Source organism: Poecilia formosa, unplaced genomic scaffold (assembly GCF_000485575.1).
Source record: "Poecilia formosa unplaced genomic scaffold, Poecilia_formosa-5.1.2 Scaffold29, whole genome shotgun sequence".
Lineage (NCBI taxonomy): Eukaryota > Metazoa > Chordata > Actinopteri > Cyprinodontiformes > Poeciliidae > Poecilia > Poecilia formosa.
Genome location: NW_006799968.1, coordinates 3,459,713 through 3,475,043, shown reverse-complemented (window position 1 = coordinate 3,475,043; position 15,331 = coordinate 3,459,713). Strand labels below are relative to the sequence as shown.

The following is a 15,331-nucleotide window of genomic DNA, read 5'->3' as shown; positions in this document are numbered from 1 at the left end:
TTTCTTTCTTTCTTTCTTTCTTTCTTTCTTTCTTTCTTTCTTTCTTTCTTTCTTTCTTTCTTTCTTTCTGTCTACTTACTCTGATGGCTATCCGCTAATGGCAGGCTGCTGAGCTGCATGAAGAATGGGAATGGCACACAGCACTGTCTCTCGACTGTTACCTAGGTAACGTTGACAGACAGCCTATTATGCACGTTATGTCAGCCTCCTAGTTGCTACTGTAAGTCAATGCTCTACTGCCAGCCTGGGAAAGTTTGCTGATGTTCGCAGAAAGTGCTTTCCTCCTGGGAACCTAAACTATATGACTGCAAGCAAAGTACAAGACACAATATTCTTTCTAACTTTGCCTGTGCAGAATGTTCCACTATTTTTCCCAACTTACAGTACCTCCCATAATTGTGCAGTAAAAGAAAACCATAAAATGGACTTCAGTAGCTTTTACATGGAAAAAGCTATTGAAAGCAGTTATATCTTTAGACTTCCAGACTCCGTGCCTCGTGGAACCACCTTTCTGGTCAACACAAATGAGCTGGAAGGAAACCATTGCTCCAAATTATTTTTCTCAAAATAGGGTTACTATTTTTTCCACTGTTTGTTCAATGAAAGCATAAATAAGTACCAAAAACTACCGTGATGAAAATCACCACATCTTTATATGGCTGGTGCCATAAAGAAGCGCTTTACAACTTTTTTTTTCCCAAGAGGATTATTTGTGTTTGTGTGGTTATGATTACTGTGAAACACAGTCGCAGTTATACAGTTACCTAAAAAGGATGTAATAAATTGTTTTTATCATCCCTTATAACGTTGTCACATGGCCAAAAAAATATCACATGACCTTCCTCCTCCTCTTCACCTGCAGAAACAAACAGCAACAAGATGGCAATAAATACGGGTTGTAAATATCTGCCTAGTTTTATGTATTGGGACGATATCGATATGTTAAAAAATGACCAATATCAGCCGATACCGATATTAGCATTGATATATCGTGCATCACTAAATCTATAATTAACCAATTAGCTGACTTCTGAAAGCAGTTGGTTACAAAGGATTTCCTTTTGTGGTATCAGAGTAAAGAGGCTTGAATAAAAAAAAAATCATAAAAGAAAAGGCAACATGAGCAGTGTTTTAAGACCTCGTGTAACCCCATTTTGCTACTGGAGGCAAAAACATCCAACTCTGAGGCAGCTCCACGCTGATCCCTGCTACCTTCTAAGAGCAGGACATGTATAGCTTTAGCTGTGGTTGCCACATAAACAAAATGCAGTCTAAAGGCTAGGAAACAATTTTCCTCATTTTGCACACACAGCAGATGGTAAACTTAGAATCGGGCGCCAACGTTATAAAACCAACCTGCCCTGACACATCAGTCCTGGCTGCCGCAGCCGGTGCGGTGATGCAGATTTCCTTCACACAATTTATGCTCCTGAAAAGGAAGCAGGAAGGCCAAAATCTACCTGAGCAGTTTCTGATAATGTGCATCGATTTGCTGATGGCTACGTCCGGCACGGCGATGATGATGCAGCTTGTCACACGACCTTTTAAGTCATAAAGCTGCAGGTGTGTGATCAGCATCCAATGCTGGCAGCATCACACGGCGTCTGTGTCAAACTGTAAAAGCACCTAAGGGGACCCATCAGGCGCTGCTGCTTCTAGCTCTGGGGACTATTAAAAACACAGTTCTTCTCCAGAACAAAACAGGCATAAAACACTACTCAGAATTTAATGAAGAATTTTTTTCTTTTTTTTCTTTCACTTCCATATAACCGTGAAGCAACAAGGTTGTAATAATCAATCGTACTCTATTCTCCACAATCAGTGTACATAGGCAGGATGAGTGTCAGCTCCCCTGAGTCTAAAATTGAGGTTCCCAACAGGTGAGAGGTTGAGTCTAAGGCTGTAGTGATTCATCGGAGGACCTTCGATTTTCAAAATTATGTTATGTTAAGTTATGTTTTAACAATTAGCGCCTTGTGTTTCGGATGGATAATTATTTGTGTTGCGCTCTCACTTCTGCTAGTGAGCTGTTGACAAAGGCTAAGTGCTAATAGCAGCTATACGGTGAGGAACAGAAAGAAGCATCACCAAGAAATAGACTAAAAGTGTCAAAAGTGTTGAATCTCTTTAAGCTAAATAGAAAAGATAGCCCAGCTCAGTGCGGGTACTGCAAAACCGAATTGGCACTTCACAATGCCACAGCCTCGAACATCTCAGCGGGAAACAGCCACTACAATTACTCAATCATTAGAATAATAGATAGATTACTCAACTACTAAAATAATTGTTTAGCCCTAGTTGAGTCCTTCCTCTGAGTCAGGGGTCAGTCTTTACCTCATGTTGGAAGAGTTCAAGTGCCTTGCGGTCTCAATCATGAGTAATGATGGGATGGACCAGAAAATGGATTAAATGGATTAGGGCCTAGTCTACAGTCATAGGAATGTCATTTGGGAGGTGGGATACAGTCTACCCTGTATATATCAAGGCAATGCCTTGGAATTCCTCTCAATGTTTACGAGTTTGTAGGAAGATGAAAGGACAGGTATCAAAAGTACAAGACCCACCAGAAAAAAACTTTGATCCAGTTTTAGACTAATATTTTTATGTACCTTACAATCCCATCGCGTACCAAAATGAACACTTGACTATCATTTCGCACCCTTAGAGTGACTCACCTATATACAATGAAGAGTCCTTTTTGTGGACATGGTCATCAATGTACGACACTCCCAGAGGCTGGACGGGAGTGGCCCCGATGCCGAGCAGAACCTGAGCTCCGATGAGCAGAAGGTACATCATGTTGGTGTTGGCTCGGTTGCCGCAGTTAAAACCAGAGTCCCGATTCTCTGACCTGGTTTTGTTGGAGCAGATGACCCTGCCGTCCTCGGCATGCCATGAGTCCCCTGCCTCGTACTCATACTGATGAGTCAAAAACTCTGGTAGAGCTGAGAGCAGAGCCCCCAATGCCATAACAATCCCTCCACAGCCAATCAGCCGGGGTCGGTGGGCCTTGGCGCCGAAGTAGCTGACAAACAGGATCAGGGCCAGGTTGCCAATTTCAAAGCTGCTGGCAATGACGCCCACATCGGCACTCTGGAGGTTAAAACGTCTCTCAAGAGTTGTCAGAACACTTACCTAGCAGGAAAACAGATAAACAATGAGTGTTACAGGTGTTAGCCAGAACCATTCTTGCGACTTTATCACACACAGTCTCTGTGTATTTAACCATAGTAAATGTTCATTAGTAATTATTCATAGAATGTATTTTCAAGTCGAATTGAATGCTTTTCAATAAGAACATATTTTGTGACATGCAGTAAAATTACGCTAAGTTCAGTATGCAGTAGTGTGTAGCTTGGGAACCTTGCTGGCAGGTCAGGAGTTGTTTTTAATATTAGTTCAATTAGAAGATTAAAGATTAGATCAAAGTCTTGAATAAGACTTAACCACAATCTAATCGAGAAAATCAGTGAGAAAAGGAGCAAGTTTTGTCATTTTAGGAAAGGGTTAGAAAGCCATTTCTAAGGCTTTGGGGTTACAATGAACCACAGTGAGAGCCATTATCCAGAGAACAGTGGTGAACCTTCTTAGGAGTGACAAGTCTGCCAAAATTGCTGCTAAAATCCATCAATAATTCATCCAGGAGGTCACTCAGAAATCTCCTTCAAGCCTCACTTGCCTCAGGTAAGAATGGTGTTTACGATTCAGCAGTCAGAAATTGAATCGTTTCTGAGGCACGTTTCAGTGAACTTGCTTCAATAGAAGAGTTCAAACGGCAAATCCACTACTGACCAAAAAGAACACAATGGCTTGTCTCATATTTGTCAAAAAACATATTGATGATCCCGGACACATTCGGGGGATAAACTATATGGATTGATGAGATAGAAGTGGATCTTTTTGCTAATTGTGTCCCATTATGGCATAAAACTAACACTGCACTACCTAGAACATTACGTCAAGATTCAAACATAGTGGTGGTGGTAGTATGATGGTCTGGGCAGCCTCGCTGATCAATTAAAACAAGCACAATAAGTTCCATTTGCATGATTTTCATTTTTCTCTTTTCTCTCTCTCTACCAAAATCTGGATAACTAAAGTCTTAAATCTTGTCCATTGGTCTCAGCCAACTCTTTTTTTGAAGGACAATTTTGTCTTTCAGAGACTTCAAAATTAATTTTATTTGTTGCTCCTGTTGTGTCTATTTATTTTTGGATATCTAAAATGTTTTCCAGTTCCAGTGTTAAATGTTCAATAGAATTTAAAGTTTATTGGTCTTTGGGAATGTGTTCTTGTGTGACTATACGGTTACCATTATATTACATGAAATTGGTCTCGAAACAACATTGTCAGTAATCGCAATAACTTCTGGGACAATTTATCATCTAAATGAGTTATCGTGTCAGTCCTGGACATATATTACACTACAGTAAGAACATGTGATAGGATGTCATCTTACTGAAATACACGCCAGCATTGTGGAATAAGACATCATAAATCAGGGGTCTCCAAAGTGCATCCCAGGGACTATTTGTGGCCCTTGTCCAAAATTCATAGCACAGATTTATTTCACCACACTAGTAACTTTAAATAGTTGACTTTACTAGAACATTGTGTGGAAACCCATTACCTTAAGTCATTCCAGTTATTGCACAACAATGAAACTAAACCAGTTTAGGTGTGTTAGCTTAGAACTTCAGTGCAGACTGTTGATGGTGATATGCTTAAAACAAACTAAAGTGAAAACTAGAAAACTTAAGCAACACACAATCTATCTTTTAATTACCACATTTTTCTTTTCATTCCATGTAACATGATAATACACAGCACCTCAAACAGCCAGTAACTTTTACTTGAAAGTATTAACTAGACTAAAAAAGAAAAACAACAACAAAAAAAGGGACACATATCATGTTCTTGTAGTCTAAAATATGTCTAAAAAAGATATTGTGTATTTAGTTTGTTTTTCCAAAAGAACTGTTGTTGCATTTTTCATAACAAAAGAGATGCAGTTTTTGTGGCTCAGGACTACTTTTAACAATTTAGGCTCATGTTACAAAAAGTTTGGACAGTCCTGCCCTGTTGTCATGCTGAACATGCATCAGTTCTAATAATTTATACTTCAGCATGCATTGAAACGGCTACAAAAAAAAAAAGTGTCCTTGTCCTCAATAAACCCTTGCACCGAACAGGCAGTACAGTAATCAGACTATGTTGAAAGCTATCAGAGGACAAACCAAAAATAAAAACTAAAAAATCACAAAAGCAACTTCCAGGAAGTGGTTAGATGATCCATTGGAGAGGATGAGGCTTCACTTACAACTTAAAATGACATCGGAGATTTTGGATTGGATGAAATATGAATTCTGCCAGAGGTCATAAACTCTCTCTCTCTCTTTTTTTTTTTTTTTTTTTTTTCCATTTTCTTCACTACTTGGAACAAATGCTGCTGCTGATCTATTAATACCAGAGCAATGAGAGGGGCTGGGGAGAGGCTCTGTCAAAGGAAATGTGGTGTTAATGAGGAAAAAAAAAATCTCGTGTCTTGTGTTGTGGAGATCACGTCATCTCCTGGGCCTGTGTGTGTGAAAGGCCTCCTGTATTATTTACCGATGCATTTCAGAGCAGCAAGAGCCGGTAGGAATGGACGAACCCCGGATTTCATAACCTGCTTCCACACTGTCCACAGACGCATAGAGATATGTTCTCCAAACAACGTGGAGCACACTGGCGCTGTGACGCTGTCTGGTGTCACACACACTCACACACACACAATAAAAAAAAACACGCACACACAAGCAGGCCCTGACGGGTGAAGCAGCAAGCCATCAATCAATAGCCGTGTTTACTGAAGGATGCCATTATGGTAATGGGATGAGGAATAATATGGCACCGGATGAGGCGACGCATCGTTCTGCCCGTGACCCCCCGTCATCAGACGGACATGTCTGAACTCACCAGATAGGCGCCCACGGTGCCCTGTGCCAGCATGAGCGCGCATTCCGCCACCAGGAAAATCTTGATGTTGGAAAAGCAGGAGGTCTTCTTCTGGTTGTCATCCTGCTCTTGATCGTCCGTGCTGCTCCTCTCGGTGCAGATCTGGCTTTTCACCTGCATCCTTCGAGCTCAGGCTCCGCTGGGGTAGGTCGGCGTGAAACTGAGCGGGTCCGGTCCGGCGGAGAGCATCTGGTTAGGATGGCCGGTGAAGCCGCGCGACGCTGCGAGAAGAAGCCGGACTGAAGGCGTCTCTTCCGAACGGAGCGTCTCTGGGGCCGGGGATGCGGAGAGGAGCACAGTCCGCCCAGGAGAACACAAACACAGAGACCGTCACAGACATCTCCTCTTTCTCCTCCTCTTCTTCTTCCTCCTCCTCCTCCTCCTACTCCTCCTCCTCCTCACCAGTCCTCTCGGTGGATGTCAGCCTACGTAGCTGCGAGTGTATGGATGACGGCTTCCAGTACGTACGATGACTGGATGTTGCTTCCCTACATCCGGGATGCTGCATTAGCACCCAGACTCTGCTGCGCTCTCATATTTTAAACAGCATACGTTCCCATCGTTTTTGTTGTTTTTGTTTTGTTTTTCAGATTAAAAGTAACTTTTGAAAAATTAAGCAAGTATTAAACATACTTTTCACTAAGACCACATTCCTGTATTAATTTTTTTTTATTGGACAGTATAATATTTTAATCTTTAATGTTGTATTTTATTTCATTGTGAGCAGCAAATATTTTTTTTTAAAATAAGGTTCAAAAACATCTTATTTATTGCATTTATTAGTATGCCATCTTTGAGTCACATAATGTGACGGACATTATGCGACTCAATATAATGTCGAGTCATGTAACTTCCGATTGCTTTATTGGCAATTGGAGGTTATAAATGTGATTTCAGTTTTAAATTCCGATTCAAAGGATTTTTGCCATTTTCTATGTTCGATATGTTTGTTTCAAATAATTACTTTTATTTACTGTATTTACTCCTAGAACACTTATGGAAATAAGCCTACAGTACTTATTTTGATCTCTTTAGTGGTAGTCAGTGGCGTCAGTTATTGTTTTGTGTGTGTGTGTGTGTGTGTGTGCGTGCGTGCGTGCGTGTGAAGTGCCTTGAGATGACATGTGTTGTGAATTGGTGCTTTATAGGTAACCTGAACTGAAATGAATTGATACCTGAAAGAGGGACCAGCTGAATATGGCTGTTATGCAGGAAGAACACCTGCTGGTCGGAGGCCTGCTGCCCCCTAGTGGGCTACTTGGATGTAACTCATATGATTTATCTTACATTTTTATTTATGACAGCCTTCAACACAAAAATAAACACTGCTGTTTGTTATCAAAAATACGTCAACATCAAAAGCAGAACCACCAGATTGCCACCACCATAGATGGATGGATGGATCCATCCATTTTCTTTACACCCTTGTCCCTTATTGGGGTCGGGAGGGTTGCTGGTACCTATCTCCAGCTAACGTTCCGGGCGAGAGGCGGGGTACACCCTGGGCAGGTCGCCAGTCTTCGGAGACCACCAGATTGCCCCAGTCACAAATTTGTTTCCATACATTCATAAAATGGTCTCTCCTAATGCAGTAGGAAGGAAATCTAGATGTTTTTCTGTAGTTCTTTTAATTGCACAAACAAAATTGATGGGGAAATAATTTTTGAGAATCTTTATATGAAATTGTTTTTATAAGTATATAGAATTTTTCCATTTCTTGATTTTTGTTGCACACTTTCAACATGTTTTTTATAATATCCACAAGGGGGTGCTGTAGCTCCCTCACTTCCAACCGACTCATACGCTGAATCGCTGAGCTACTCCTCAAAGAATTATTTTCACTCATAACATGGGAAAAAAATTCTTGTTATAAGTTAAATAACCTGCTACTGGAACTAGTTACATTTTCGTGAATATTAAGGGATTATTGGCTTAAAACAAGTTACTAAATCTTGCAGTAAAATTAACTGTACGTTAGTTTTGTCTTATTCCAAGTGTACTAAGATATTTGTACCATATTTCTTGTCCCTTTTCTAATATGTCTTAGGAATATAATCTTTATAACGTATTTAAGTAAAACCTATATGTGAGCTTTAGACTATGTTGACACTCAGACCTGGTTTAGTGCAAAGATAGCAGGGTGAGTAACCTACATTTCCACTTGAAATAAATAAATGAACGAATAATGTCTATCATTCAATCTACTATTTGTCAAACAGTAGAAATAAAAATATGGAGTAATAAAAAATATCTAAAGGGCCACGTTCTTATAAATGAATGAGTGCCAAGATCAAATACCATCACCACCATGCAGCTTGTTTTTTTCTTGCAATAATCCTCGAACAATTAAGATGCCCGATCAGGACTGATTCGATAGCATCTTAGCGAGGGACGATCCATCAGGTGATGTGTGGACTCAGCAGACAGGGCGTCCATTTCTCACTGCGTCTCTTGGAGTTGTTCTGGTGATTTAGGCTCTAGCGCGGTGCCTGCTGATGCAGAGCAAGCCCACTGAGGACATTATTTTAGGATGCCTCTTAATCACAAGGTCCACTGAGAAGAGGGTCATAATGCATTTGTCCTCAGGAAAACCACTAAATAATCAAACGTGGATGAAGAAGATAAGTAATGTCGTTCCCCCGAAGACAGAATGCTGGATGTTTGCTTTTCTGTGATTTGAATTAGCCAGAGGATGTTTGAAGCTGCTGTATGTGACTTTTCTTTATATAGCCTATACATATATATATAAATGAAGTATTTTATTTTTTTACATAGGCTTTTACATTGTCAATGTATAGACAGCATAGAATGAGAAAATAAATCATGAAAAAATAATTCAAGCTCCTGTGCCAGTTCTAACTAGAAACAACCAATCAAAGCCAGGAGGCGGGTCTTAACGCTGTCTGTCAGGCCCGTGCGCGCTAAGGCTAGTTAGCATGGCTTCCGATGATGGCAGATGAACGGTTTTCTTTTAATGGTGAGTTCTAATAAGGTTGTTTGCAAAAAGCGTATTAGTATTGTTAATTATGTAGAATGTTATGTTAGATTTATAGATTTGAGTAAATATTTAGTACAAAGTAATACTTTCCAAGTGCTCGTTGCGCCTTATTATACTTTTGTGCTATTCCGCGCTGTATAAAGTAAGGAAAGCTTCTCACCTAAAAACAGCATTATCTTAGAGGGTTAGTTCATTATGTTTTAAAGAACGGTTCTGTGCAGTTCCGCATGCAGGAGCTCTCACTAAACAAGCAGGGCTGCATCTACAGAGGGATCGCCACGCTCTGGGCTTCCAGCACGAGCAGAACAGGAGCGACCGCGATTCCTACGTCAGGATCAACTGGCAGAACATCATCCCCGACACCGCCTACAACTTCAATAAGCACGACACCAACAACCTGAACACTCCCTATGATTACTCCTCCATCATGCACTACGGAAAAGACGCCTTCGCCATCGCTTATGGACTGGAGACCATCACTCCCATCTCCAACGCCAGAGTCCAGATCGGGTAGAGGTAGGGGCTGCCCTGCTGGGACATCTCAAGGATCAATATGCTGTACAACTGCTAATAAGATGAATGAAAATGCTCTAAAAATATTTCAGAAGTTTAGACAAATCAATGATTTCCTGGAGTAAAGGAAATGTAAAATTACTTATTAGGGTTTTGTGTTTTTTGTTTGGTACCAGAAGTATATAACATCTCCCGAACTGATATTAGGTTGGGTGTCAAATTGTATCCTCCAAAAAATAATGAGCATCAGCAAGATCTACCATTGATTTTGGTGACAGATTGGTGGTGTGGTACCACTGCCATTGAGATTAACCACAGCTGATCTCACGAGCCAGGCCTGAATAGAATTGACATGAAGATTCTGCCTAAATACGCAAAGCAGGCGAACAGCTCTCAAAAAGAAACACTTTATGTACCAAAGGAAATTCAAGATCAGATTAAAAAAAATTATACTAGTATAGATTAGATTGCACACCAGTTCTTAAGAAGTTGTTTGACACCAGTGAGTGTATATATATTTCTTTATTTTAAAAGTTTTTTTTTGTGACTGAGGTGAAAGGAAAACAGATTTGTTTTTGTGTGTGTGTGTGTGTGTGTTTTTTTTTATTAATCATCTTTCTTACAATATGCAGTTTGATCCCATTTTTGAGAAATTTTAAAAGGACAATATACTGTTTTTTCCCCCAAAGCATTTTCCGTATGACCCCGTTAAGAATCATGTGGAGTAGCATTAAAAAAAGGACAGTTCTGATAATTACAAATCAGAAACTTCCAAAAACATAAAATTAATCCAATGTTAATTAAATGGTTAAAAAAAACAGACCAGTAACATGGGATTCACATTACTGAAAATGAAATAATTATTTTTTTTTTAAACAGAACGATTTCCATTCAAGAGGACTAATGTCAGTTGTTACGTCTATATATAAAAGCCCAGAAGGACCCAGAAATGCTCCTTATAAGTGTGTGTTTGTTTTGTTTGAACAAAGCGATGGAACATTTCTGTTTGTAGCTCCTCAGTGAAACAGGTGTTCAGATCCTAAAGCCCAGCAGGGGTGTGAAAATGAGGGTAGGGGGATGGTGGTGTTTTCATCTCCTGCTATAACATATCTGCTCTATAGATACCAGACTGGGTGCTATTATCTTTGAATGGTTGAAGGCTCTACTTAATGAAGCTTTTTGTGTTTTTGTCCTCTCTCCATCTACTTCTGCTACATCATGGAAACGTCTCCTGCACACTCTGCCATGCCCTTCATTAAACAAGAGGGAGATATTTCTAACTCTGGACTCTATTTGCCTACACAAGAAAGAGTAGCAATTACCAGTATTGCTTTTGTAAGAAATCTATAGAAGATAATATATAATACTGTGCTTCAATTCAATTTGTCATAGCATATTACATATTTTCATATTTTAGAAAAGACAGACAGACTGAGGGTCTCACACACCCTTAATGTCAGTAGCCGGCAGTGAAGCAAACTGGCTTTTACTTTAAAAAATGAAACTATAATTTGAAAGCTGCTTATTCCTTTAACGCTGCTTATTTGTGTCTGATATTAACAAAATCCTTGATGACCTGAAGCATGTAAAGGTGACAAAAAAGCAAAAACACACAAGAAAGCAGTAATGGTTCAAATGCTTTCATATAACTACACATCCTGATGTTTGAGGGTTTGTGTCAGCAGATGGCAGCAAAACCTTTTCAAACAATTATCCTCACCCCCTTCTCAGAATCCAAAATTGTTGTCACTCTGATTTGTGCATTTATTATTTTTTTTAGCACTTTTTAGGCAGTTGGTACCTCATGAAATGCTATAAAATAATTCCTCTATAAATTTTAAGCTGTTTTTCTCCTTAGGATTTATTTTCTTTATTATTATCATTTAGCATTTGGACTGTTTGTAGAAGCAATAGAGACCCAAAATGGATGTACAAAAATGAGCAAAATGTGAATTTTCCGTAATAGGTCCTTCATAACCTCTCACCTAAGCTATTAAGCTTGTTCTAATGGTGTAACTGTGTAACAAATCAAATATCCCACTCTGGTATCAATTTGTACTCTTCAAAAATTCCAAACATATTTTAATGTTGTGATTCTCCATAAATTCACAGAGGGATGAGAGTGAACGTTAAACTAATGTTATTCACTGGCAGTTGCTACTGGAGCTAACCAGGCTATAGGATGGTGCTTACTGTGGCATCACAGCAAGAAGGTTACTGGTTGAAACTCCAGGAGTCACACTCACCCAGTACATCTGGAGCGTTGATCAACTGTGATGGACGCATGGTCTTCCCAACTTACAACAGCTGGGGCGGACTCCTGCGTTCAGAGTTCAAATCCTAGACAAGCCCCCACTTTGTTATGACTTGGCTCTGGGACCATGACAAATAAAGGAAATCAATGCATGGGATAACTCAAAATTAGATTTATATGACCAAAATCAATAGAGAAGACAGGGCAAGGATGTGAAATTCTTTGGGAGACACTGGCCAGCTGCCTCCAGTTCTGATCAGCACCAATTAGAAGCACAAAGCTTTATTTATTTGAGGATGCTGAGTTTCTGCCTGCATCACTGAAAGTAAAGTTAATATTTCAAAGGGATCAGCTTGCGCTGCATGTGATAGCCTACTTGGGGAAAGAAAGCGGTGTATTTTGTGCAAGAATGAAAAAAATAATGCAAACAAGTGTCTTCCAGATAAGCACACCATAGATAATATGTATTGTTTGTCGCCAAGTCCTGAGTTAGTTTTCATTGTATTCAGTTTATCCGAGCCTGATCCCTTTTCACATATTTAGACACAACCAAGCATGGTCTTCCCAACTTGTAACCCCTCAAATGTTTAAAAAACATTTGAGGGGTTTTTTAAATTTCAGATTATTACTTGCTTTAAATATTTTCACATTATTCCTGTCATTTTTGTTCATGAGAATGTGAAGATCAAGTCTTTTCTGTTTAGTGTAATTGTTATATTCAGTGCTTATTTCGCAGATTCTTATTTGCAAACAATTCTGAAAATTACATTTCCTTTGACATCAGAGTTATGCACTAGTTAGATTTGTATTACCACATCAAACCCCAACATAATATAATTAAAATATGCAGTTGTGATGTTTCAAACTGTAAAAAATGAAAATCAGCACATGTACTTTTGGTTGAAAAAACAAAAATGAATAAATAAGCATTAGCTCAATACACTAAATAGACACCAAAACATTCTCTCCATGAAATACTAACTCTTCTGCCCTAATTCCAATGATATGGATAAGTCAGTCGGAGACAGATTTTTTTCAGTCTGACCTAGTTTCTTTTGAAATTTCATCGGTCATTTTAACCCCCGAATAAGCTTAATGGCAACAAAAAGAAAACAGTGAAGAGAGAAAAACAATGCAAGCAGATATTGCAAGAGGAAGCACACAAGAGGAAAGAACCAGATGTAGGATAGTAAAATTAGCTTACAGCCGGGAGCAATCATTAATATTACTTCCTGAACTGTCGAGGCTCTTTGTTTGCAACACGACTACATGAAGCTATTCATTTTGGTCTAGTGTAATTAGTTCTACATGTGGAGTGTCAACACTTCCAACCTGGTAAATGTCAAGCATCATTTAACCATGCAAACTATTGGTATGAGTATTGAATGTACAGGCTGGTGTGTCATTTGCACCTGTTGAACTTTTTCTCTTTTAATCAGGGTTTAAGCATAAACCCAGTTATATTTTACTGCATCAAATAAAAAAAATCTTAAAAGTGTGGTGTGCATTTGTGCTCAGCCCTGTTTACTTTTACACCTCCACTTTAAAGACTTTGCAACCAGTCTGGTAGCCTTTGACCAGATAAACAGTAAGGTTTATCTGGTCAAATTGCATACTGACAGATGCACCTGGTAACCTTGCGTCATTTAAACTTAAAGGGGCAATGCTGTGCATTTTCCAGGCACATAGTGACATTTTATAGCAGTCGAGTAACTATGTTAACTTGACTTAACAGAAATTTGACTTTGTAATTTAACGCCTTAAAATTCTGCCTCTGTCTCTTTAAGAAGCTCCCGCTCTTCCTGAAACTCCGCCTTCAAGAAGTCAACACAACATGGCTCCTCTAACAACTCTTTTTTTTTTTTTTTTTTTTTTTACCGGCGTTTCACTGATGGGTAGCTCTTAAAATGAGCTCAGCAGATGTGCAGTACAATCAGTTGTTTGCTAATTGTTGCTGGCTAGTCTGAAGGGATCGAGTAGGGAGTCACGGGGGAGAGTTAGTCTGTGAAGTGGAAGCTCAGAAGCTTGGAATCTGCAGCTCTGAGGAGGAGCTTCATCTGAAAGGCGGAGTTAGGTCCACCCAGGTGTTCAGCACAGCCGGATGGTTGCCACAAGCAGGGGTGAAAGTAAGGGGGTACGGTAAGGTACTAATCAGTACCAGCAAGAGAGGGGAGCGGCTGTCAGCTGTAAAGAATCAATGGGTTCACTGTGAAGCCGTGAGTTCACCCACTAATCAGCCGTTACTGATTAGTTTTTCGAGAACAATCTAAAACACGACATAATCAGTTAATAAATCGCTTTTTTCCCCATTTCATATTGTTTCTGAACTGTTCATGCTTTGCTAGAGCAGCGGTGCAATACGTCGATCGCGAAGGTTTTGAGTCGATCTTGGTGGTAGGTGACAAACTGAACGCCGCCAGGACGCTGAGACCAGCACGTCCTCCTCTGACTGGCTTATCAAAACGTTCATAACTTTATTAAAGAACAACAACAAAAAAAGATCAACAAAACGTGCTCAAATAAATGACACAACAACAATAATAATCTCAGTGATTATTGTTTCAACAAGGTGTTGCGCAATTCTGTGCGTTTCGGTTCCATGACAAAATAACGAGCAGAGCAGGAGTTTAAAATTAACTAATCAACTACCGCTGTCTTTGGGGAGCGTTTATTAATAATCGCAAAATAAATATCAAGCCTGCAAACCTAATATCGTAACGGACTGAATGTTATGTTTTTAATGTAATTAATCTGTACATTAATCTGTAATCATTAATTACAGATTGCCATGGCAACGGGTGTGCTTAAACGACAAAGAGAAACGGAGAGTAAAAAGGTGCGACTGGTTTAGAGTTGATCACCTGTTCGGGTTGTTTTATCTTTGTTTACCTTTGTCTTGGCGCATCACAGCCACTGAACGTTCAATAAACGACAAACTTGGACTGATTATCTCGTTAGTCTGTGAGAATACGTCATTCACAACATCAAACACGGTAAATATGTTTCATTAAGTATTTAACAAACAAATGGCTTCTACCGCGATAAATATGTGAAATTAAATTAATTGTCTAATATAAAAAAATAGTTTGGTGCTGTCAGGCTCAGAGTCTGAGAGGCTTTTCCTTTATCAAACAATTTTTGTTTTGCCTCTTATTTAGTGGAAATATTGATGTTGATGAGAGTTAATGATAACCTTTTTCAACCTTTATAGGTTGAAAAAGGCTCTAACATTCACAAATGACAGTGAAATGAAGTCCAGTCCAACGTCTGGTTTGAGGTGACTCCTCTGGAAGCTGTTGGAGGAAAAATATCCCAAATTCAGAAGATGTGCTTTTAACCTAACAGAGCTCTGTGGTTCCTCCTATCAGTGTGAGAATCAGGATGAGGAGGCGCCATGTTAGGAAGACGAAGTGGAAGCTGCAGGATCTTCAGAACAAACAGGTCATCAATATAACCAGTTTTTATATATATATAAAAATAAAAAATTCCCCTCTCACCCTCCGTGGGTGGTCTCTTTCATCCTCTGAGCTCGGGTCCTCTACCAGAGGCCTGGGAGCTTGAGGGTTCTG

At 39.5% G+C, this 15,331-nt stretch overlaps 2 protein-coding genes across 2 annotated transcripts in view; one reads left to right on the top strand and one right to left on the bottom strand.

The window, feature by feature from the left end:
- The window catches only part of LOC103136017 (solute carrier organic anion transporter family member 3A1-like), a 23,060-nt gene extending 16,446 nt beyond the window's left edge, over window positions 1–6,614 (bottom strand). The window contains exons 1-2 of the mRNA XM_007549088.2: window positions 5,959–6,614; window positions 2,676–3,135 (exon numbers count right to left, since the gene is read on the bottom strand). Of these exons, the coding sequence (XP_007549150.1) occupies window positions 2,676–3,135; window positions 5,959–6,117 (619 nt within the window). The 5' untranslated portion in view covers window positions 6,118–6,614. The remainder of the gene's footprint in view (window positions 1–2,675; window positions 3,136–5,958) is intronic.
- Window positions 6,615–7,194: 580 nt separating this feature from the next.
- LOC103136014 (high choriolytic enzyme 2-like) overlaps window positions 7,195–15,331 on the top strand; it is a 14,413-nt gene continuing 6,276 nt past the window's right edge. The window contains exons 1-2 of the mRNA XM_016669937.1: window positions 7,195–7,261; window positions 9,217–9,511. Coding sequence (XP_016525423.1) covers window positions 7,195–7,261; window positions 9,217–9,509 — 360 coding nt within the window. The 3' untranslated portion in view covers window positions 9,510–9,511. The remainder of the gene's footprint in view (window positions 7,262–9,216; window positions 9,512–15,331) is intronic.